This window comes from Argiope bruennichi, chromosome X2, assembly GCF_947563725.1.
Source record: "Argiope bruennichi chromosome X2, qqArgBrue1.1, whole genome shotgun sequence".
NCBI lineage: Eukaryota > Metazoa > Arthropoda > Arachnida > Araneae > Araneidae > Argiope > Argiope bruennichi.
Genome location: NC_079163.1, coordinates 44,704,302 through 44,729,414, shown reverse-complemented (window position 1 = coordinate 44,729,414; position 25,113 = coordinate 44,704,302). Strand labels below are relative to the sequence as shown.

Genomic DNA, 25,113 nt, shown 5'->3' with positions numbered 1-25,113 from the left:
CAATCACAATGCCTTCATCAACGTGGAGAAAATTAAACTTTTCTAGGTCTTTTTCAACAACTCTCATTTCTTCCAATAATGTCATTTTCACGGTAGTCGATATGATTGATTTAGCTTAACAAATGAAAAGTTTCTGGAATGTTACAAAAAAAGAAAGAAAAAGAGAGAGGTAATAATAATAGTAATCGAAAAGACTACTTTATGAAGAATTTTTTTTCTAGTGTGGACCATAAATAGTATGCAAATGCCGTTCAAATTCAAAGCTCAGCACAGAATTATTTCTAAATAAAAATTTCGCTAAATAGAAGTTTGTTTATTGATTACTGTATATTACTGTTAATTTCCTAATATTTTATTTTATTTGTTTCTTTTTCAATCAGTTCCGACATGTTAGCTTCATAAAATGAAGCATATAGTATAACATGATACGTACTGTCTCTGAATTAAAACACAGAGCAGAAAATTTACACATAATATAAAAAATTATTATTATTATTCCTATCTTCAGGAACTATACAGATTGATACGCTTCATTAAATCCACTTTCTCTCTTCAACTCTGTTTAGATTAACCAAATTTCCTTTCCCCGATCCTAAAACTGAAAGCTTCGGACCTTTCTTCAGTAATAATGGTTTTTCACTTGAAATTCGCATGAGAAGAATGTTTAGTATGCATGCATGGTTGCCGTTGATCCGAGGAAGTTGAAATTGGAAAAGGAAGTTAATTTGTTTCCTTCAGTGCCGATTGAAGTATCAATGAAAGAAAAATTTCATTTCACTCCTGAACGCTTCTTGAAAATACAGCTTGGTTTTTCTCCTCGCATATCGGAAATGTTATGGTATTTGATATTTCAAGGACTTCTCGTTGGCTCTCATGGTACGTTGGATGCTTATGGTTTCCCTAATGCAGATATTTTTTTTCATCTTTGTTAAATTATTTTATATACTTTTAAAAAAATTAATTTTTAAATATATATTTTTTTAAATTTTGTTTATATTTCAACACAAAATTACTTGGAAATCCAAAACTTAGAACACATATCGCTGAAATAACTAGAAATAAAAATTTACTTACATTCCAAGATGAATATCATAAGTTAAATACTTACAGATTTTAATTTCAAAAGATGCAAGATATTTTACAATATAAGACTTTTTTCTTATTTTAATAACTGCCCTTTTCATCCTTTTTATCTTATATCCCTGACCTTATTTTCCAGATATTATTTTTTAGCAACTAATGTAGTAAAGTCATATTGCGAATTTATTTAATAATACTTGAATTGTTTCCGAATTGAAATTTTTTTGTTTTATCTAATTCGTTATCTCATTTTGCACAGAGTAATTTTGTTTTAAATCTTATGCAGTTTTTTGGCATAATTTATGCGTTAACACTAAAACATTTAGTTAACTTCTAACTTTCAAATTTACATACTTGGTTAAAGTGTTGAAATGAGACAAGACAAATGCAATAATATACGGTAACAGAACAAATGCACTAATATACAGTAACAGAACAAAAGCAGTTATCACGTATGTAAGGAAATTTCGTGAATGATTTAGTCTTCTAGCTATCCGTAAAATATAATCGTGCTGAAAGATAAAGCCGATTATTTAAAAAAAAGTATAAATTTATTATAATATTCGATTATTATTTACCTTGCAAACTTTCATGCAATTAATATATAATACTTATACGTAAGTTTTTATCTTAAGAATCAAAATATGGAAGAAAAAAAATGCCACTACATTTGAAATTCAATTTTAAGAAAGTCTATCTAGTGAGGAAGTGAACAACAAAACGTTTTCTTCCTCATATTAGTTTTTTTTTTCAAATCTTCTACTCCTCTCCCGAAATCCACTGACGATATGCGAGAATCACAATACATGCAAATATATGAATTTCCTTTATACTTAAACATTATATGAGTTTCCTTTATACTTAAACATTATATGAGTTTCCTTTATACTTAAACATTATATGAGTTTCCTTTATACTTAAAAATTTTGGTGACATAAAGTGACCCCACGAATTTATCATTAATTAAATAAAAAATTAACTGGAATTTTAATTATAATTATTATCCTTATATTATAAAAGCTCTGATGTGTAAAGAGCTTAGTTCATGACTTGTCCATATTATTATGAATCATTTTAGACTTGCTCGAACTTTTCAATGGACAATGAATTTTTTTCTAAAAAATGGAATTAATCTAGTAATATTTTATTCTAGTAATTCTAGTAATATTTTATTTTTATTTTTTGAAATCAAGGAAATTCAAAATTCAAATCTACTGTTTTCCCAAGATATTTTTTTCTCAAAAATGAAACAATTTTTTGGATATTTTTTTCACTCTGTGTACATGGTTATTATAACTGAAGTGACGAATGGTGAAATGAAACTCAGCTCATATATTTGAGTATGGATTTCGAAATTAAATTTCTAATTTTACTATTTTTTATTAATTTCAACAAAATTTTTAAGGGAAACTGTTTCTTATAACGTGATTGAAATTTCAAATTTAACACTACGTTAACTGAAGTATCATTTTAATTAACGTAGTTACTTCGTTTGTTATTCATTATTTACTTTCAATGCATAGAATAAAAACATTAAAAAATTCATAATTCAACTAGATTAGATACCTAGATTTCCCTTCATCTAGAGTTTCCTTCGCTTCATTTCCTATTAAGGAAGTTATTAATTGTTAATAACTGTTCTGAAAACTTTTTTCAAAAAGCGGCAGAAAATTTAATTTTCATGTTTATTAAATTACCATATATATGATTGATTCAAATTGCTTTCAGATAAAAGGGAAAAATGAAAGGGAATCGGAACACTTAATCGGTTACGCAGAAATTGTGATAATCGGATTTGTAAATTTAACTCTATTATAGTGCAGGAATTCAGTTACAGCTGTTCAGAGTGACGAAAACGAACGTCTTGTCGTGAGAATATTATATCTCGGTGGCATGCATTTCAGAATATATTTAACGATAACTACAATTCAATCATGTTTATATTAAGGATTCTCTGTTATCTTATCTATATTACATTTACACATTTCTTTTTACCTTGTTTAGAAACGTATTGCAGTGAAATTGTTTTACTGTGACAGCTAGCTTTTTCTCTATAGCGCTGTGAATGGAAATAAACTAATTTTAATCACCCGGTACTAATTTACCATTTCAGAATCTTTGGAAACTCCATGTTGAAAAATTCATTAGATTCGTAATTTGAAACTCTAATGGATTAGTAATTCTAAAAGAAATTTTTGTTCCTTTATAGTTAATTTGAATTCCAATCAATAAAATTTTACCAAATGAAAACGCATATTTTTTAATGATGATAATTTAATCTCAATGACCACCAATAATTTGCATCAAATTAAAGAGATCCGTGCTATACAATAACACATTATAACTCCTAGTTAAAGGATAAAAATTTACCAAAAATATATTTTATTTCTAGGGTCCTTTTTGGAAAACTTTTGGAAATCAGACTCCTTATCATCGACGTGTGGTATATCTAAACGAAGTCAATATCAAACAGATGAGCAGGAAAGTTTCATTGTAGGAGGAAGAGACGCCGATAAGGGAGAATTCCCGTGGCAGGTATTCACAATACCTACCTACTAACATCATTCGATTAAAATAATTTATTCTTAATGTAAATGAATAAAATTATTTTAGTTCTTTAGTCATTAATAATTTATACGTAATGTAAATGAATAAAATTACTTTAGCTGTTTAGTTATTAATAATTTATATTTAATGTAAATGAATAAAATTATTTTAGCTCTTTAGTTATTAATAATTTGTTCTTAATGTAAATGAATAAAATTATTTTAGTCCTTTAATTATTAATAATTTGTTCTTAATGTAAATGAATAAAATAATTTAAAACTATCTAGGTTTCCATTCAAAGACATTTCGAGAAAAACAACGGCATTTATCATATTTGTGGAGGTACTATAATAGCCAAAGATTGGGTTCTGACCGCTGCTCATTGTATTCGCATGTAAGTGTTTCAAAAATATTCTTTGATTTAACTTTCAAGTAAACATTCTTTTTTGTTTTTAATGATCGAAAAATCTCAAAGTATGTGAATCATGATATAATTTTTAGATTCCTCTTTTGCAAAAAAATTGGAAATATCTCTCCATTTTTTTCAACCAGAAATCAGTCGTTATACAATTAATACCACCCTTCTTTAATTCCTAGAGCTTCTTATTTCACAGACGTCTTATTTAATGAATTATTTTCTTTTCACGAGAATAACAATTGCGTATAATTTTGCTTCTAATTCTTCTAAGCTGTCAGCTCTGTCAGTTTTATGTGCTCTTATTTGTCTCATGTGAATGTCATAATATTTCTCAAAATAAATAAAAATTACACTATTCCATCTAAACTGGAAAGGAACATAACTAAAACTAACATAAAATAACTTGAAACTAACATAAAACTGAGATATTGGTGGTATAAATGTAAAAAACTACAATTTTGGAAAAGAATATTTTTAATATGAATCTCAGCTCGTCTATTAAATGAAACAGCTTTTAATTCTAGTATATTAGTATCTGTCTTGATTTTTTAGACCATGAACAATGCTAGGACAAACAGCTATTTCCTATCAATTTATCGCTTGGAACGATAAATTTTACTTACTCATTGTTTAAAATATTCTCTTTTTGATAATAAATTAACATATAATCGGCTTGGAAAGTATCGTATCTTTTTCACAATTACCGTTATTCCGCTAGCTATATTTTCTGGCTGATAATTTGTCATCGAAAGAAAGTAGACCAATAGAGCATGAAGATCTTTTATCTTTGCTGACTTTACATCGAGGTTGAAATTCACTGAACCCCACCTGAAGATGAAGCTGGTATATTAAGGATATGACTTCTTTATCAAAGCTACATATTCAGAAGGACTTATAAAATTCGTTGAAATTTACTACGTTATCTTAAACCTACTGTACAGTGCATTATGGTAACTCTCCAATGTGGCCAATATTACAAATCACTCTGCGATATCGTTCCTTAACCGGTTTCTACAGTTCCAATTACATATATAACCGCAACATCTTTTTTAATTATTATAAAAATTATTTAATTATTTTTAATTATTTTTTAATGTGTTTAACGATTGTTTTTTAGTTTTAAAAACTTGTTGAAATAATACCAATGAACAATTTGTGTGATTGAACAAATTATTTTTTAAATCAAAATGAATAGAAGTATGAACAAAGTATTTCAAAGATTTATAAGAAGTGTATTTTTATTATTTCTGTTAAAAAAATTAAAGGAAAGTAAATGAACCTTCTGAAAATGATGATAGTATATCAGGATTACTTATATATGTTACCGTTAAAGTATGAAATCCGTTATTTTATAGAATACCTAGTTATTCCATAAAATAACTGGTTGTGTCCGTTAAAGTGTAAAACTCTCTTGTATTTCATGGTTTAACTAGTTATTTCATAGAATAACGATCTGCAGCCCGTTAAAGTGTAAAATAATCTATATCATATATCTCGCACGACAAATACATTTACCTTCCACCCCTACTGCACTTATATTTTTGTTTGTTTGTTTTAGAAATAAAAAATGTTTTTGTTTTAGAAATAATGTTCTTTGTAATTCCAAGTGTCATTTTAGTAATCCTTGTTGTAACAAAGGATTTTATGACACGTTTCCATAAATACCATTTATACGCTGCATAAATTAGATAAATTGCTTCTTTTTCATTTTAATTGTCTATCATTAGTTTAATTTCATTTTAGATAAATTGTTTATTTTACACTTTAACTGTCTCTCATTAGTTAATTTATAGAATACCTAGTTATTTCATAGAATAACTAGTTAAACTGTCAAATTAATAACATATTACACACTTTAACGGACACGATCAGTTATTTCATGGAATAACTAGGTATTCTATGAAATAACTGCATTATATACTTTAGCGGTAACATATATATTAATGCTTTGCGTTCATTGATCGTGATTTCAAAATTGCTCTGGTATATACTATAATTTTTGAAAATTTACTTGAATTCAGCTTTACACATAGTTTTCATTGTTAAATATTTTATTTTTATAATTTTTTTTAATGTGAATGTGAAATCAAGAATAAAGCGTTAGGAAAAGGGATAAGGCATTCAGTCAATTTCTGTTAAACAACTTATGCATTTCATTGCTTCAAAACATTTTTATTTAACGAATAGTTTCATGTTTGTAAAGTGGGGATTTTATAATTATTTTTTTTACTCGCTTGTTGATATGCTGGAGGGCTGCAATTAGGTATATTTGAATATTCTTTATAGCCATACAATATTTTAATATTTTGAGGATCAATAAATCATATAATTATCAATCAGTAATTAACTGAATTAGATTTCATTCAGATTCAATTTGAAATGATTTTAATATTTTTAGGATCATTTAATTATCAATCCATTATTAATTGAATTAGAATTCACTCAACGCCATTTGGTTGAGAGTTTGGAGAATTAATCTCAAGATTGAAAGGTAAAAAAATGATTAGAATTAAGCAATTTCTGATGTTTGGCATAATAATAAAAGCGAGTTTTAAAAACATTATGAATTTAATTTTTAAAATTTATATGTTTTCTTCCCTTATAGTTCGAAGATTTTAAAATACCGAGTAGTAGCTGGAACTAACGATTTATTAGACGAAAACAAAGTTAGAAGTTTATCTGAATCAAGTTATTCTGTACACAAGGTAAGTATTGAAAAGTTACATTTCGTTTAAACGATTCATCCTAAGACAAATGAATCTTTCGAACTTTCTAATAAGGAAAAATCTTATGAAACGTTAACGCTATAAGATTTTGTTTCATATGTGTAATTAAAATTGTATATTTGTTTTGTATCGGATTATAATAAACACTAAGATCAAGAAAACACAGTAAAAAAATGTTTAAAAAATTAATGCTAAGATAGTTAAAAAAAATAGCAGCAAGCAAAGGAATTATTTATATACATTCGTCTATTAAAAATTTAAAAAATATTAATACCGAAAATTCCAGAAAAAATTCAGTAATAAATTCAGTAAATTTTATCGATGCCACTTATTTTTACAATTTTGAATATACATGTAAAATTGAATTCTTTCCTCAAAATTATCATTTAAACGCACCAGGTTCCAGTTCTATAACAAGCGGTTGTAACTCTGAAAGAAGAAAAAAGTACCACACTCTTGATTAGCTTTAACAAACCTTTTTGAAGGCAAATAATTAAAGGAAATCGATCAAATTAAAAAAATATTTAAATAAGTTGAGTTGATTTATAAACTAAAAAAGGTCTTAATCTTTTAAGTAAGGAAAGTAAAAGATAGTTTTTCTGACTAAAAAAAGAAAAATAATTAAGGAATTTCTTTCTTTGAGGTTTGAATAAATTTCAGTATGAAATTAAGAGAAATCATTTTCTTCAAAATCTGTTATGACTTCGAAGTTCTAGTGTGAATTTCAAAAAGATATCTAGAATAATAAAAAAAAAGAAATAAGAACCCTTTTGAAATGGCTCCCATTATTATATACTTTCAATGTTTTAGTAAGAAAGTTTATTTACTGTACAATTATAAAAGTACATAGACGAACTTTTATTTTCATTAGTAGCACTAACATGAATTATTTTTTCTTGAAAATATTTTCCATGAAATTAACTCTTAATTAGACATAATTAAACCTAATTCTGATGAAATAAATCAGTTTTTGCTAAGGCAGGACATATTGATGCGTTCTTTCTTAGACTCGAATCCCAGGAAAGAATATCTTCTCGTCTAAATTCTGTTTTGTACATATTTGTTACGATCTAATCTGTAAACGGAAACGTTAATTCTAACTAATTTAAAAAGAAAGAGCGTAATTTAGATTTAATTTCTGAGCTCAACTATATGCGTGAAAATTTTGAGCTGCTTTAAAGCATCTCAACTGATATGGTAATAGGGGTTTAAATAGTAGTTGCTGTTGCCAGAATCAGCAATAATCTAGTGTACATACTTTTTCTTTAACACAATCTTATCACGAATTTGTCATTTAAATAAGTAAAACGAATTTCAGTACTCATTTTCACATAAAATTAAAGGGTAACTAACTTACTCTATATAATACCCGTCTTCATCTTTAATAGCTAAATATTTAGCATTTTTCAAAATTTCTTGATTGAGTTCTTGAAAATTGTTTTGCATTCTTTTACTGAGAGGAAATGTACTTGTATTGTGTGATACTTTTAAAAAAATTCTTTTGTGTAGCAAAAAAAAAAAAAAAAAAAAAAAGCACGTATTAAGGATGTTTTGATGCTGCTTACTATTCTTTAAGGGTGTAAAGATTTGTTTGAAGAGAATAAACAAAATTTTATTATACATTCCCTTTTCCATTAAAGATTTTGATATGCTTGAGCCCACATGCCAATATATTTAATGCAAGTGTTTTGAATCTTACTAATATTATTTATTATGAATTTTGTCATGTATTTAGTTTTATTGCTAGAAATTTTCTAAGATTTGAACATTTAATCTTATAAATTACATTAAACTTCCCCCCCCCCCAAATATATTATTAGTAAATAACCATTTTCCCAAATTTAAAGGTAGACACAGTTTTTATATTGGTATATTCAGTTTAAGCGCTGTTTGATGGCTAATTTATATAGTATTAATTTAATTTTAAATTTAAAAAGCAGGTCACCTAGCATTAATTTTTGAAATAGTTTTCGGAGATGTAATTTTTTAGTTCTTTATTTGAAAAATATTACGAGTACCTAATATCTTCCCCATGAAATTACTAATTCCTCACTCTAAAACGTTAAATATGACTTATTTTAGTTAGGCATAAAAAGTTTAGAATAAGTATATAAAATAAGCATGCAATAAAATTCCTTCAATTTAATAACAACTTCTTATTTTACTGAAAATGTTATTTTTATTGAACATCTTGACATAAAGATATAAATAATACTTTAACGATTTTCTTCAGGAAGTAAAAAATCTTTACAAATATATCAATTCAATATCTTGTTTCGGAGAAAATGTCACAATATTTATTTCTATATTTTTTTACAGAAGTTAATGCATTCGCGCAATTTTATGGACAAAACTAAACTAAGTTATAGCTATATAGTGTAGAAAAAGAATGTATTTAGGAATAAAAATAAGAAAATCTAACGATGGTTTTTAGAAATAAGTCCCAAATTTTCATTCTAAAAATAAGTAGACGTGTTTTCTTTTAGATAGAAATTCCGTACGTTTTTTTCACATTGAAATAACTACTTATAAAAGTAATTTGAGGCACGACTTTTATGACAATTTCAATCGTAGCCAATGGTGCATTATTTGAATCTGGTAAGATACACTGCGATTATTCGACAACAAGTGGATCATTTGAGTGAATTGCTCCTGTGGAAATCACTTACGCGGAACAAATAGAGTGAAAAAAAGTAACTACTTTCCGTTCGATGGCTCTGCGGATAGAATTTTCACCAAATTCAGTGAGATAAATTCTTAACACTTTGTTTATTGTTGTTGACAAGATCGTATAAAGATAAGATATGTAGTCTAAAGTTTAACAAAATGATTGTTATTAATACTTAAAAAACAACACTGAAACTGAAGCGTTGATGCTATCTGGAATCTAAATATAATGAAGTCTAATATCGAGTTTTTTTCTCTTTCACCAGTATTTTATAAATAAAGGGAATTGAACATTTCCTGATTTTCCCAATTCCTGTTTGAAAAAAAAATAAAAAAAAATTAGGTACTTTTTTTCCTTCCCACGAACCTATCTATTGAGCACATAAAAGGGTTCTATGGATAGAATTTTCACCAGTTTCATTCAGTTGTATTCCTGATGATTTTTTATTGTTATTGACAACATTCTATCTTGATAAGAAAAGTAATCTAAATGCTTACAAAATAATTCTTATAAACGCTAAAAAAAGACTAAAACGGAAGTTTTAACGTTGTCTAAAAATAAATAAAATGAAGTTTGATAACGAGATTCTCTTTTTGCCTTTTTACCATTATTTTACAAATAAATCTAAAAGAATGATGGATTAATTACCAAAGAGTAGAAAAATGTTACAGATGTTATAGTTTTTTCCAATTCCTGTTTGAAAAAAAATCATTAGTCACTTTTTTCCTTCCCTCGAACCTATCTGTTGGGTATATAAAAGAGTTCTATGGATAGAATTTTCACAGTTTCATTCAGTTGTATTCCTGATGATTTTTTATTGTTATTGACAACATTCTAGCTTGATAAGATATGTAATCTAAATTCTTACAAGATGATTCTTATAAACGCTAAAAACAATAAACGGAAGTTTTAACGTTGCCTGAAAATAAATAAAATGAAGTTTGATAACGATATTCTTTTTTTGTTTTTGTTTTTTCATCATTATTTTACAAATAAAGTTAAAAGAATGATGGATTAATTAATAAAGAGTAGAAAATGCTATAGATCCACGATTAATTATTTTGTAAATGTAACAGTTGAATAATTTTAATGAATAAAAGTATACAATGCGGTTTCTTTTCACTAATTAGGCACAGCTGGTAAAATTCTAGCTCGCTGCAGATTCAAATGGCCTTTTTAAAATAAATATTTACATTTGTAATAAGTCAGCAATTATTATCTGAATTGGAAGTCCAATTAATTAGTTAGTTTAAATAACGATGTTGCATGAAAAAATTAAATATATAGTACTTAACAGTAATTAGGAACGAACAAAACATTCTATGAAACAAAATGACTAAAATTCAACAAAAACCATGAAACAAAATTACAAAGGGAATTTAATTAAATCTACACTGAACATAGCTTAAATGTGAAATTTATGAAATTGAAAAAGACTCGATCAATTAGGAATGGAAAGCGGAAAATTTTCGTGTTTTCGCAATTTTTGCTTGAGAAAAATCATTACCATCTTCTTTTCTTCCCACAATTCTATCTATCTGGCATGAAAAATTAATTAATTAGTAATCATAAAGTTCTAGTTATATTTTTGATATATTTACGTGAATTAAAATTAAATAGATATACATGATTTCAAAAGATTTTTTCATGATTTATTTGATGAAAAAAAAATTACTGAAGAGTTTTCGATTTGGAAACTTTTAAAGACACAGAAGTCACAAAAGGCATTAATTAATACTAATTTATATTAAATAAGCTTGAACTTAAAACATTTTGAATTACCCAAAGAGAATTGTAATATAACTATGTAACAGTAAAGTGAATATTCTTCATAAAAAATACTAAGAAAAACTTTGAAACTTCAATAAATAAAGCAATAATTCGAAAAGCTGTAGAGGATGCATTTTTGGCGCTTGAAATATTATTATTAAAGCATAGTGGAATATGGCAGATTAATAAGTTCTATAAAATATTTATATAGAATCCATGTGTTCAAAAGTCCTAAATTAACCTTTTTATAGCTATCATCATTTCTTATTTTGAAATATTATGACAGCAAAATAAAAATAGATTGTTTACATTTATCTTTTGTTTTGTTACTCTGCAATAGATGTTTCATTTTATGGTTTTGAAAGTTGTTGCCGACTGATTTATGGATTTTTTTTATTTCCTTCTCAAAAATTGACTTACTTCAGATACAACCATTAAGAGATTCAACTGGAAAATTTATCGAATTTACTTTTTCTCCAAATCTCTTTTGTTTATTATAGTAGACAAAATTTATATATCATTTAGTATAATTTTGACAGTGAAAATAAAATTTTTCTTAATTTTAAATTAATGATACTCCTACTTAAAGCCATTTTGTTTCAACATTAAAAGTAAATGGCCTCAGCCAACAATATTTTATATCACTGAACGATTCTAATTAGTTTTCTAAGATTTTTAAAACAATATTTTTATGTATTTTTTCATCTTGAATTTAACTTCGCTTGTGGGAAACAAAAGAAGGAAAAGAAAAACCTTACCGAAATTTAGATACGTAATGTTTAAAAACACGTTCAATAGTTTAGTTTCAATAGTAATAGTTTTTTATCGTCCATACTTAATAATCTTAGATTAAGCAAGGAGTACTCTACTTGATTTGATTTCTTATATTAGCTTATCATTTTGAAGCTAATTACTGTGAGTAATATAATTACTGAGAATTAGTATAATTTTGATATGAGGTCCAATGAAAAGAAAGGCATGAAAGATAATATAATTTTAAGCTTACACATGAAACAAACGTTAAGAAATTTCAGACAGAAAGCTACAAAGCGTTTTGTCTCTAATTGCGTGTTGGATCATCATTGCAACTATAACTCGAATAATATTCAGTAGCCGTGCTCAATTATAGATAGTCATAATCATAGTTATTCATCGCATTGGCAATTCAAGTTGACAGTACGAAAGTTTAATAAATAATAGTTACAAATAGTAATAGTTTCAATTTCGAATTAAATAGTTTCAAATCTGATCCTAAGGTAATTGGATAGACAGATTTAAACAGAATTTAGTTTCAAACCTCTGCCAATATTATTCGATATTAAAAATGATTTTTTTAAAAGTATGCTTTAAAACACATATTACGTCATTCTCTTGTCATTCCGCCACTCTTAGATTCCTACGTACTGTCAGCTCGAGGTGTACTGCGGCTATATAGATATGTCTAAACATTTTCGACATTGGAGAGGTATTTTTAAAGCCTCATTAAAACTTTTCTCTTTTGCGATTAGACACACATGCTTTATCAATAAAAATAAGTTTATTTTTAAAATGATAGAGATCGTTATTAAATTTTAAAGCCTTCCTTATAGATAACGTGGGAATTACATTAACATTTCAAACAGTTCTTTCCATTTAAAAATCGATTAATATGCGGTTAAAAAAACTCAGCTATGTCGCGTGTCATCTACTTTCTTACTTATTCAGTGACTTGTTAGGTCAAGTGAGATGATCGATAAACACAGGCGGAAGATCATTTAAGACGTGAACAAGAAACGATTTCGAATTTAAGGTTATGTTAACAGTCGCGGAACCCTCTTTTTTTGTCAATCCGAGCATAACAGTCACGCAAAAAAAAAAAAAAAAAAAAAAAAAAAAAGAGAAATGAAACGATAAGCTGAACAGTGAAAGTTGCAAGTTCTCTGGAACAGGAAGTTGGGATGAATTTTTTTTGGAAGGATCTAAAAAGAAAGAATATTTTATATTTTTACTTTTCATGCATTAATTAGCATATTGAAATGCTCGACGTAAAGTGAAGGCGTTTTAAAAACATATTCTCTTTTCAAATATTCGTTTAGAATTGTTCGTTACCTTTAGAATTGTGAGTGTTTTTATAATTAGAGTTGTAAATATACTAAATGTTTCACCAGCATATTCAGAAAATTCTGATTTTCAGACTTCCTGTGACTGTTCATTTATATAAATTAAGTTATTAATGATAATTATTTGACATCTGAAATATAAATTTTTAAAATAAAATAAATAGATAAGAACTGTAATCAAATCCCATCCAGAGCTCGAATCCTAGCCAGGGATTTGAGCCTCCACTTTACAGATTTATAGTCCTTTCGAAATTAGACTAACCATTTTTCTCCGAAGTAAAAACTGTTTGGATGCTTAAAATTTCAGCTTGAGATTCGAGCCTCTACCTATTAAAAATTTCTCTGTCATGTTTCCCATAATACCCTATTATTTACGAATATGATAAAAATTATTAATTTTGGTTTTATTATTTCCTGCTTAGTAATATTTTCTAAGTTAATGATATTCCAAGCACATTTTAGAATTCTGTTCTTTCCAGCTTCATCGAAGTGACTTTGTCTGTTTTATTGCTTGTTGTTTTGAGTTTGTTCCTTGATTTTTCAATCTCAGGAACATTAATCACGAGTTTTTCATTCGATCTTTCTTTTTTTTTCCTTTTCTGAAACGCAGCATTAGTTGACAAGACGACTCGTCTGCTTCAGTTCAGGCTTCATAATTCGAACTTGAGATTTTGACGAATATCAATGTTTCAGAACCTCCCTCAGCAAGAAAAGCACAGTTTTGGAATCATGTCATTCTGTGAACATGATAACTCAAAAACGCTTTGAGCTAGATGGATGAGATTCTGTGTTTAGTCTTAACACCAATTTTGTAAGCTTCTATCAAATTTTTAATGAAATCCATACTGAGGAAGTCTGCAGTCATGATGTCCGAATAACGCGAACATGACAACTGTCTAACGAAAAGGGCCAGTTGGATAAAAATTAGCATCTAAGTGTAGATCCTTATCAAAATTAGCATCTAGATGTAGATCCTTATCAAAATTAGCATCTAAGTATAGATTCTTATAAAAATTAGCATGTAAGTATAGACCTTAGGGATCAAATCCGTCAAAGGGTCTGTCGGTGAGTATTTTAGCGTGCATGTAAATGCGATTACTCAAAAAAGCAGTGACTTAAATAAATGAAATTTAATACGTGATCTTGTGAATCGAATTGTAGTTCTGTGTCAAATTTTGGTTTCAATTTTTCGGAAAAAAGATGTCCAACAGATATTTTCAGTTTTCTTGTACTTGTTTATCAATCACATCCCAACGATTAATCGTCTCCAAAGCAGAAAGAAAGGTAGCCAAATCTGATATGTTAATATGCTCTTTCGTAACAATTATTGGCCTATGGAACGTGGTTAAGAATACAAAATAACGGATTTCTTTACTATATTACGAGGCACACATGTGTGGGACTCTGAAAATAAAAATCTGATCACACATGGCATTTCCCAAGATCAACAATTTTTATGCGAAAATAGTGATGGAAATAACGCCTTTATTAGAGAGTGCGCCAGAAAGTTTCGGGGACCATTGACACTAATTTTGTATTCTTTTTCTGCGTCTCATTTTATATACTTTGTATTAGTTTTTAACCTCGATTTATCCTTCAGATTTGCCCAAAATAGTACAAAACTCAAATGCAATCATAGTTTTTTTTTTTTTTTTTGAAATCTGAAAAATATTTTCCCCACATGTTTCTTTAAACGCTTACATCTTGCTTTCTCTCACATCTTTGTTGATTTCCTCAATTAGGGCATCTTCACGATTTTAGTTCCAAGAATATGAAGTGGCATTAAAGTTCTCTACAACGCTCACATTTTCTGAGCTTTCATAATTCTTGCATGATGTTTATACGAAATTATTTATATCAAGAAATATTCTAATTGCAGATAATGAAAAATGTTACAACGCAGAACTTAAATGAGATATTGATTTTTTTTTAAATATTCATCTATCAAATAAATCATAAAAATAGCCATAAGTTATTATGCAACTGATGCAACAACAACAACAACAAAAAATATCGCTTCTGTCATACTTTCCTTACTGATGTTTCTAAATCTTCCAGTGGCGCAGTATAACCAAATATGGTTCTTGCGCCATTAAACCCCAAACAAACAAACATCTAAATCTCTTTGCGGAAGAATAAAACTATAATTATGTTTCTTTTTTGAGAAGAAAATCTACTCAAAATGGTTTAAGAAAAGAAAAATAAGTAAATAAAGATTAAGATTTACAAGAGATTTAAACATTTCAGACTTTATAATGTAGTTTTAAATCCTCTTAAACTATTAGTTCCTTACATGCTCTTCCTCATGTCTGATGTTAAAGATAAATGTAAAATTACTGTTGAGACTTTTTTGCAATACAATTTTCTTATTACTTCTTTGTATTATTTTAGAATGTGTTATTCATTATTATTATTACTTTGTATTATTTATTTGCATTTTTCATGATAATTTCAAATAAGTAACTTAACACGTTGATGGATAGAACGCCCTCAGGCATCAAGCTCATGAAAATGATATGACAGAACGCCTTACGACGTAAACGGCTTAATCCGTTCTGTCATATCACATAATTCTATAATTGTGCGTTGTGACGCTACGCCTATAGGCAATGTATGAAATTTCGTTGTGTCTCAGAAGGTACTGCCACCAAGTTTGTACTGTCCATCAACGTGTTAATAACCATGAACCATTTGGTCTAACGAAAAAGAAAAGGTGAACAACAAATAATTTTATTCTCACCATAGAGTATCGCATGATAATAGAATATCTTCACCCATTCTTCTGTATCACTTTTTTATGCGACTTTTCCGAAAGGGGTGTTTTATCGAACCTATTTTTATTCCTTTCCCCACTCATAAATCACTATGCAGCTCTCTTATGTAGTAGAATTAAAAGTTAACTTCTAAGTAACAGCATTTTTGCTGTTTGAGGCTAACAAACAGTCCTAATGCCAATAGCGTTTCTTATCATTGTATTAAGAGTGAGGACGTTGTATGAGGCACACCGTTCTGGGCCATATTTTCCAAAGGCGCGGTTTAACATTGTTTGGCGGCCAATCATTAATGTCATTTTTCGTGACGTTATATGGTTTCAATTTTGGCTTTCTCATGATCAATATTATAAAATTTATGTGTATTCTAGTTATTTAGAAATAATACTAATTATTTAAAAATCTACTTATTTAGATACGAACAAGCAGAATCAAATTGAATTTTATTCACTTTAATGATAAATAAATCACGAATAATCTCTTTTTTTTAATTTATAGAAAGAAATTTTCTGATTCATTGTTTTGAATATTTAATTGATTCTCTTACACTTCTTTTCAGGTTTTTGATGCTTACGTTCACGAGGCCTTCTCCACCCAGACTCTTCAGAACGATATAGCTCTTTTGAAGGTCGAACCATCTTTTGACCTTGACCGTTCAGATGGCATGTTAAAAGCAGCGTGTCTACCTCCACCACATCATGAGCCTTATGGTTATGCTGTTGTTTCTGGATGGGGAACAATGAAAGAAGGTGAAAGCAGTTATTAATAACGTTAGTGAAGCATGTCGTACCCAAAGTCTAGACAAATAAATGACCAGAATCTATAAGAATATGCAGTTCAAAGGGGGGGGGGAAATGCTTCCATTAAAAAAAAACCTCAAGTTATTTCTAAATATATGACATTTAAAAAAAGAACAAGGGGTGAAGTAAGTGGTTTATATTTGATGTCATCTTTTAGGATTTAATCTCGCTCACAGTAATCACTGTGAAACTTGATAGAGGATAAATTTTAGCATTTTTGGATAATATAGAAAATGTATTTCCTTTCATTAGAGTAAATAGATATTTTAATTGGTAAATTTTTCCATTCGGAAATAATTTCATACATAAATCTGAGAGTGTTTCAAAACTTGTCTAGCCAAAATTCTTTAATTCAACCAGCAATTCCCAAAATCAAAAACATTTATTTTCACTGCGAAATCAAACTATGAGTTTGGTTAGTTCAATTTACATATAATTTAGTATTCTATATATTCTTAGAAAATTGATAACATTGATACCTAATTTTATGAAATTTAGGTTACGCCTTTCAACGTTTCAACTCGTGACTCTATTGTGACTAGAGAAATGCACTACGGCGCCATATATTTTATTTTGCAATCCCATACGAGTCTCTACATAGAAGGATAGAACAATAATGAATGAATCATTATTTAATAATAAACGAATATAAATTGTATTAAATACGTTTATTTGCTAAATTGGGATAAAATATTCCAAACAACATGGCTTCCTGGCTTATTTTTCTTATTAAATTTAAAGGATTTTTCAGAAGCACTCGCAGACATTGTTTTTGCATTCATGTTCATGCGCCAAAACCTCCTGTAACAATTTAAGATGACATTTTCTTATTGGTGCAGCTTAGTCGTTATAGAGGCAAATGTTTCTTGAGCTATAAAACTCTAATTTTTATCCTCGTTCAAGAGTTTTTATGCCTCTAAATCTCGCATCAAGCTTATTTTAAAGGTTAAAAATTTAAATAATGTTCCTCATATTTTTAGTAAGAATATTCACTGGTGACCAGTATTTATATAAAAATGTAAAGTTAAAATTTCTCTAAATTATTGCCAGAGGCTTGTGTTGTATTGTAATATTAATTATACCAACAGAAGTATTTGTAGTGGTTCACATCTGGCCCATAAACAGTGAGTGTGGCATGTCAATGTTAATAATCTCGATAATTAATGAAAGAAATTTACTGTTGATTTTCATGAAATTTGGAAGTTTAAAAAATGAAGGTGGAGTAATTATACTAAGAAAAAAAGTCAAAAGATAATGAATTTTATTATGTTTCATTTATGCGGGGAAACGAGAAACGTGATAAAAGATGGTGATTTATGATAGATAAAGCATTTCATCATTATCGTGAAATATAAATAAAAAAAAAACATTTCAAACTTCACTTATATGAAATTTATTTCAAGAACCAAAACACAGTCTCTTGAACCACACATCATATATTTAAATATAAAATAAACTGAGATAAAGGAGTTAATAAGTTCTGACATTTTCAAATTGTATTAGTCAGCTTTATCGACTGTGTATCATTTCTAAATAAGCTGCTGTTTTCTTTATTGTCATGAGTGGCGTAGATCGAGTATTCGGTCATACAGTCGACTCCCGATTATCCGCGCCTGCCCCACAAAGTTTTTTTTTTTTGACTGATTTTTTCAAAAAGGTGCAGTTTTACAGTTATGCTTTTGTAATTACATAATACATTACAGTATTAAAACAGTACATATGTATTAATTTACAAAGCACTTTTCTGTTTTCATTAACAAAATGCATTTTAGGTTAGTTTTGAGTGATATACTAAAATATTAAGCGTTAGTTAAACATTTCCTGCTGTTTATTTTACGTTTTATTGTACATAAAACTACTTTTTAAAGTTGAAATGACTGTTTTCTTTTTTGCTATATCCGTTTTTAGCTTTTTTCGGATTATCCGCGATTTTTGTTATCCTCGGCGGCCACGCCACCCAATTCCGCGGATAATCGGGAGTGTACTGTATATGATTTTTTTACTTTCAATAGTCATCAGTGGTTAAATAGATGTAAATGACGCCTTGGATATGCTCTTGCTTTTTTCAGCCTTTCATGATATTCCTCTATAAACATTAATGTTTTTATCTTCATGCTTCTAATGTTTTTATCTCACTCAGATTTCAGTCCAGGTCATCTAAAACTATCTCCCTGGTTAGCAGTCACTACGCCACTGACTGCCATCTGAATCCGAGGGTATTTTGATTTAGTGCATGAATATTTAAATGAGGTGTGATTTAGATACTTTTCGAAAAATTACGCAATCCTTGATATATTTCCGACCAATTATTCATATGAGCCTAATTATAAAAATTCTAAAATAATTCTAATATTCTAATTAATTTTAATATAATAATTTATATTGTTTGAATAAAATTTTTAAAAATAGTTGTTTTTTAAACATTTTTTTAAGAATAAAAACAATATGATTAAAAATATGTCGTGCTTCATCCGATACCTATAGCAACTTATGAATATATTTCTTTGATAATATTATTGATGGTGATAGTAATCATGCAGCCTTTTGAATAATAAAATACATATTTTTAATTTCCGAATTTACAAAATTTTTTCTCGGATGGTAAGTGATCTTCTATATCTTCATTCTCTCTGTTGGACTTCACGGCCTTTGCTACTTCCATCAGTCTCAGTGCCGTTAATGATGTTTTTGCGTGAATAATGGGAAAAAGACAGTTTCTTTGTGTTAACAAAATTTTCACGCATCATTTCACTCACTTAATCTTTTTTCTTTGTCCTCGGGTTATGGAATATTCAATTTCTGTAACGTCCATTGAAACGGTCGTTATTTATAACATGAAAAAAGAAAGTCATTTTGTCTTAGTTTTTCTGGGCGATGGGCGGGGGGAGGAGGGCGAAAATCACTTCTCTGATCACTTGTTTAAATTTCATTCCACTTCAGCTATCACCAACTAACTACACAGAGTTATTCTGATTTACGTCCTTTTTGTATGCAGAAAGGATGCTATTTTGATATTTTTAGTTTTGAATCTTGGTTAGACAAAGAGGATGACTGTTGAGCTTGTTCCTTCTTTTCCAAGATTCACTTTGAGACTCTAATGTTGTAGAGAATCTTTGACGTTTTATCATGAAAGATTTAATGTTTATTAGGCCACCTTACTTTGATGAAATCGGATCTTATACCTACGATTTTCACCTTTTGAATAGAGACTTAGTCACCAATCCACCACTGTCCTCGATTCTCACGCGCTTTGACGAATTTAAAATAGCAGAGATTCCTTAAAACTTGGTTTGGATCAATTTGAACATGGGGACATCAAATAGTGATAGAAAACTTTCTTTTCCTATATTTGATAAACATAAATTACTTGGTAAATCTAAATTACCTAATTTTAGTTCCAAATAATGTTCATGTTATTTGCATACGCAATAAAGAATGAAAATTATTTCGATTAATTTAATAGAGTAAATAAAAAAAATTAATCATTATCTTATACCTAAAACCTACCTCTTAAAATAACATGCGCAACATAGAAATTAACTGCATCATTTTCTATTTCACTATGTTGAATCATAATTATGAAGGAGTCTAGTTATTGATATGAGCTTGGATTTCAAATTTACTTTTAACATGTAGCTATTGCTATTTTGTGTCATTATATTAAAAACATTTGCTGAACTAGAGCAAATTGTCTCTAAAACGAGGAAGAAGTTTTAACAATTACTCTACTTAAAAATCAATTAATAAAACAACAAGAAAAAGCTTTAATCACATTGCCCAATTACAAGCAATAGGTTAATTAGGCATGAGGGCCACAGCGGATTGTTAATGTTTTCTCTTTATTTTGATCCAAAATCGAAGGTTCGTAATTATTTAAAAAAATATTCCATTCAGTTTTCTTGTATAAGTTGCAACATCTTAAGTTTCATATACATGGAATTTTGAGGAGCTATTCTATTTCGATGTTGCTTCTGCCATGATAGTCTACATTCTCTGACTTCGATTTAGAACTACGAGATTCCTTCTTTAACTTGAAACCTAAATATTTAAATCTAAGACATTAAATTTAGTTTTAAAGTTATGGGTAGTTGGAATTTATTATGGATACTTTTAAAATGAATATTTTCAAAATGAAAGAGGGAAATTCTTTTTTACCTTTTAGAAGTCATCGAGTGATGAGATCTGTGGGTTTTATTTCTCGTTCCTTCATGGAGTTATGTTTTCTTGTCTTCTTTCGTTAGCGATGAATCTACTCTTAGATAAAATGGTGATACAAGAGGGAAGTGAAACTATAAACAGAGTGATTAGGGGAGATAAAGATTAGTTCCAAGGAATGATATTTTAATGACATTTTGATACAACATCTGTACCGCTCATAAGAAGTAACTAATTGACACAATAGAAAGAAAATGAAAATGTTTTCGTGAACGAGAAAGACAAAGAGTTTTTGCTAATCGTATGACTTGATACGACTAAATTTCAGAGAATTTTCAGTTTTTCTTGTACTAAGAACTTAAATATACGATGAAAACTTTTAGTAGAGCTTCAATTGCCTAAATAGGAATTTATACCAGGTCATAGTTATATTTCGATAATTTTAAATGACAGAATAATAGTCATTACTTTTTGTTTTACTTTGTTTATCTGTTTAGATCGGATGCATTGCGAATATTTTGAAAGAAAAGAGTTTGATTGGCTAAATTTATCTAAATGCATATCCCAGCACATTTTGATGATGTTCCCTATCATACATTACTACATGAATAAGGTCTGTTTTTGTTTCTTCATTAAGTGATAAAAAATTAGAATCTATGTATTAATTTTGTTATAGGATCGCGTGTTATTCCGACGAAACTTCAAGCTGTGGCTGTTCCTATTATAACCGACAATGCTTGCAGAAAAGCGTATGGTAAGGCTATAGTTGAAACTATGCTATGTGCAGGGTATGAAGAAGGTATGCGAGACTCCTGTCAGGTAATAAGCTATAATATTTTCATTATAAGCTATTTGATTCTTTGTGTTTCTTTATTTTCGTATTATTTTTATTAGAAACATTAAAATGAATCGTACTATGTAGCCCAAGGTAGTTAATTCAGATATAATAATATTCCGTCATGTTCGTAGGTTCTACCAAAAAAAAAATATTAAGTTAGTAAATAAGTAGATACAAACAAGCAACTCATTAAAATAAGAATGCAATAATTTATTTTCATTTTGAAAATATGTTTGTATAATCGATTTAAAAATACAAAAAGAAATTTTAAACATCCTTCAACTTTTCATCGATTCAATTATTTACCTATGATAGCGCCATCTATCGATAATAATGAAAGTCATAAATTTCTATGATCCCTCCCCCCAAAAGGCGTATTCTTGATTACACTAATTTATTAATTTACTTAAATAGATGAAAAAATAAAATTATTACACTATAAAAAGAACTAATTGATCTTATTTAATATGCTTTCACCTTCATAGATGGGAAAGAAATTGTTTAATAACTTATGTTAAAATATGGGAAAAATCAGATGTTATCTACTTTATTTGCTACATTTTTTCATGATTGCAACTAGAAATATTAATTAATGTCCTAGAGGAGTTTCATTGTGCAGGATATATCTACATCTTTTGTATGAAACTCGTCATAGAAAAGAAAAAAAAAATCAAGAACATTTATTTCGAGTAAGGTTTTAAGAATACGGTCTTTACTAAAATGATTTAGTTATTTGTTATCTATAATTAATTTGTCGCAAGAAAGTTTTTGAAGATCTTATTACGACTTTTTCTCATACATTATCATTCTTTTGTTAAGTGTTCTGTCTTCCAGATCTCATTTTCATTCACTTTTTAAGTATATAAATATTTATTGTTGATTTAATTATAAAGCATCAATATAATACTCATGAATACCTATGATAAGATAGCAGTTTTATGTAATCATTTTATATGCGCTTTTGCGGTGTCCTTTTGGAAATTTTCACTTTCTCAATAAACAGCACCACATACCGATGTAGAGCGCAATTAATGCTGAAAAAGTTTGCCATTAAGGTGCTCGAAGACAAGTACCCAAACTTTTGTATCCTTATTCCCCTTTCTACTGGCATTATAATAAAGGTAATTAGTTGTGACACTGGAAACACTTTAAAAACAAGTAGTTATGCCGAGTATTTAACCTTAATTTAGGAAAAATTTATGTGTATTGAATGATAACTTAATATTTCTTTTAATTGATTGAAGGAGAAAATATGTTTCCTTTTATGAATTCGCTATCTAATACATTTTCTAAAATTGTTGGATTTTTATATATTCGTTTTTAAATTATCGAATTTAATGCATATAGTTAAGATTTAGAGCAAATTCAATTTTGTCCATGGTTTCCACATATCAACGTGTAAAAAAAAAAAAAACAAAAAAAAAAAAAAACGAAGTCTGCAATCAATTATATCTAGAAAAAAGAACAACTAGAAAAGAATCTTATCTAGAACAAAGAACACAATAAACAAGTTTTGGGCGAAAGACTGATTATATTTTGTATTTTTTTTTCGTACCTTTGAGAGTGATAGTTCAAAAGTAATGATGCTAAGAAAGTCTTTCAAGATTTGATAGCATGTCACTGAAACGTAGGAAGGCGTAAAAATGTCACTCTTTAAAAACAATCGTGCAGAAAGATGATAATCGTTTCGTTTCGCTAACCAAGCAAACACAATCTGTCACGGATGAAAGTTATACGTTGTAACGTGACGTGTAGCAGCAGAATACAGCGATAACTGATATAGTAAATTCTTTTTAAATCTTTGCTAGTATTGATTTTTTTTTTGTAATTAGGGAGATTTCTGTAGTGTAGTAATGCAGTTTTCATTTGTATTTGTATACATTTTTGCATATAGAACTGGATTATGACTGACAGTTAATAATATTTTGAATTAATTTGTATTTATTATTGTACTTTTAAGCAGATTATGGTACCTCAAAATACAATCGCATTCATTTTTCTATTTTTAGGGAGATTCTGGTGGTCCGCTGGTTCAGAAATCAGGTTATGGACCTGCATCAATCGTGGGAGTTGTTTCTTGGGGTCAAGGCTGTGCTCGTCCGAAATTCCCTGGTGTTTACACACAAGTGTCTTATTACATTGACTGGATCAACAGAATTGTAAAAACTGAAGACATATTTGATGACATTAACAAATTTCCTTTCTAAGGAACCATCATATCATACTAATTTATGCTGTTATTTAAGATTTCATGTATTCTTTTTAGGCATAAAAATGTCATTATAACATTTGTACATACATAAACATTATTCGCAGAGCACTATAATTTGAACTAAATGTTTGAGCATTAGTGCCATGATGTTAAGAAATATATGGAGAACATTTATGGATAAATAAAAATTATTTTTCCGCATTTTGCTTTGCTTGTTTATTTCGTAAGTAACATTAGTCATGAATTCGCAACTTTTCGTTCAAAATGTTTTCTGAAAAAAAAAAAAAAAAAAAAAAACTATTTTCCCTAAAATAATCTTGCAATAGATGCACTTTCCAGCGATTACTTCAAAATATTAATAACAAAAAAATATTTATATCAATTTTCTTGTTCTTTTCTTGTTCAATTACATCAAAATTTCTTTTAATAGATAAACTTTTTTTATTAATTATGGTATGCATTGAGAGTTTAAAAGTTCTCACTACAGCGATTAGCGTGTCATTAAGCGAATTGAATAATGTAGAAAATTATATATATATGAGAAAATATAAGTATGCAACAAAAATCATTTATAGATTCAACAGAAAAATTGTAACGTTAATAAAAATGCGTATTCCTTTATGTTCATATCGATTAATTTAATAAATTCTATATTTTTACCCTGAATAACTTTGAAATAATTCAATAATATAATTTTTTATATCCTTTTCTTCTTTCCTTTCTTTTCAACGACTTGATTTGAAGGAAAAACTAACCATTTTAAAATCTATAATGTTTTTTAAAAAGTTGCATTTCTTTATATTTAAACGATGAACACAGAAACTCTTAAAAATGAGTTTGGAGCTTCTTATTAACCGGAAAAACCAAATTAAAATTAATAATTGATTGAATTGAGATATTTTTAATAAGTAATATGCTAAAATGCAGAACTTCTATATTGAACCAGCACATTTACTATTATATTCAAAAAGCTGTACACGCCTTTTAGCCAAAGAGAAAAATGGGTCTATATACATGACGAAATTCCTC

The 25,113-nt window shown here is 28.1% G+C and overlaps 1 protein-coding gene across 1 annotated transcript; it reads left to right on the top strand.

The window, feature by feature from the left end:
• The first annotated feature begins 730 nt into the window (after window positions 1-730).
• LOC129960686 (trypsin-1-like) lies at window positions 731-24,253 on the top strand. Its single transcript, XM_056074255.1, has 7 exons — window positions 731-876; window positions 3,473-3,615; window positions 3,915-4,021; window positions 6,651-6,750; window positions 16,639-16,828; window positions 21,711-21,853; window positions 23,882-24,253. The coding sequence occupies exons 1-7, from the start codon at window positions 756-758 to the stop codon at window positions 24,077-24,079; spliced, it is 1,002 nt and encodes a 333-aa protein (XP_055930230.1). The 5' UTR covers window positions 731-755; the 3' UTR covers window positions 24,080-24,253.
• Window positions 24,254-25,113: the final 860 nt, after the last annotated feature.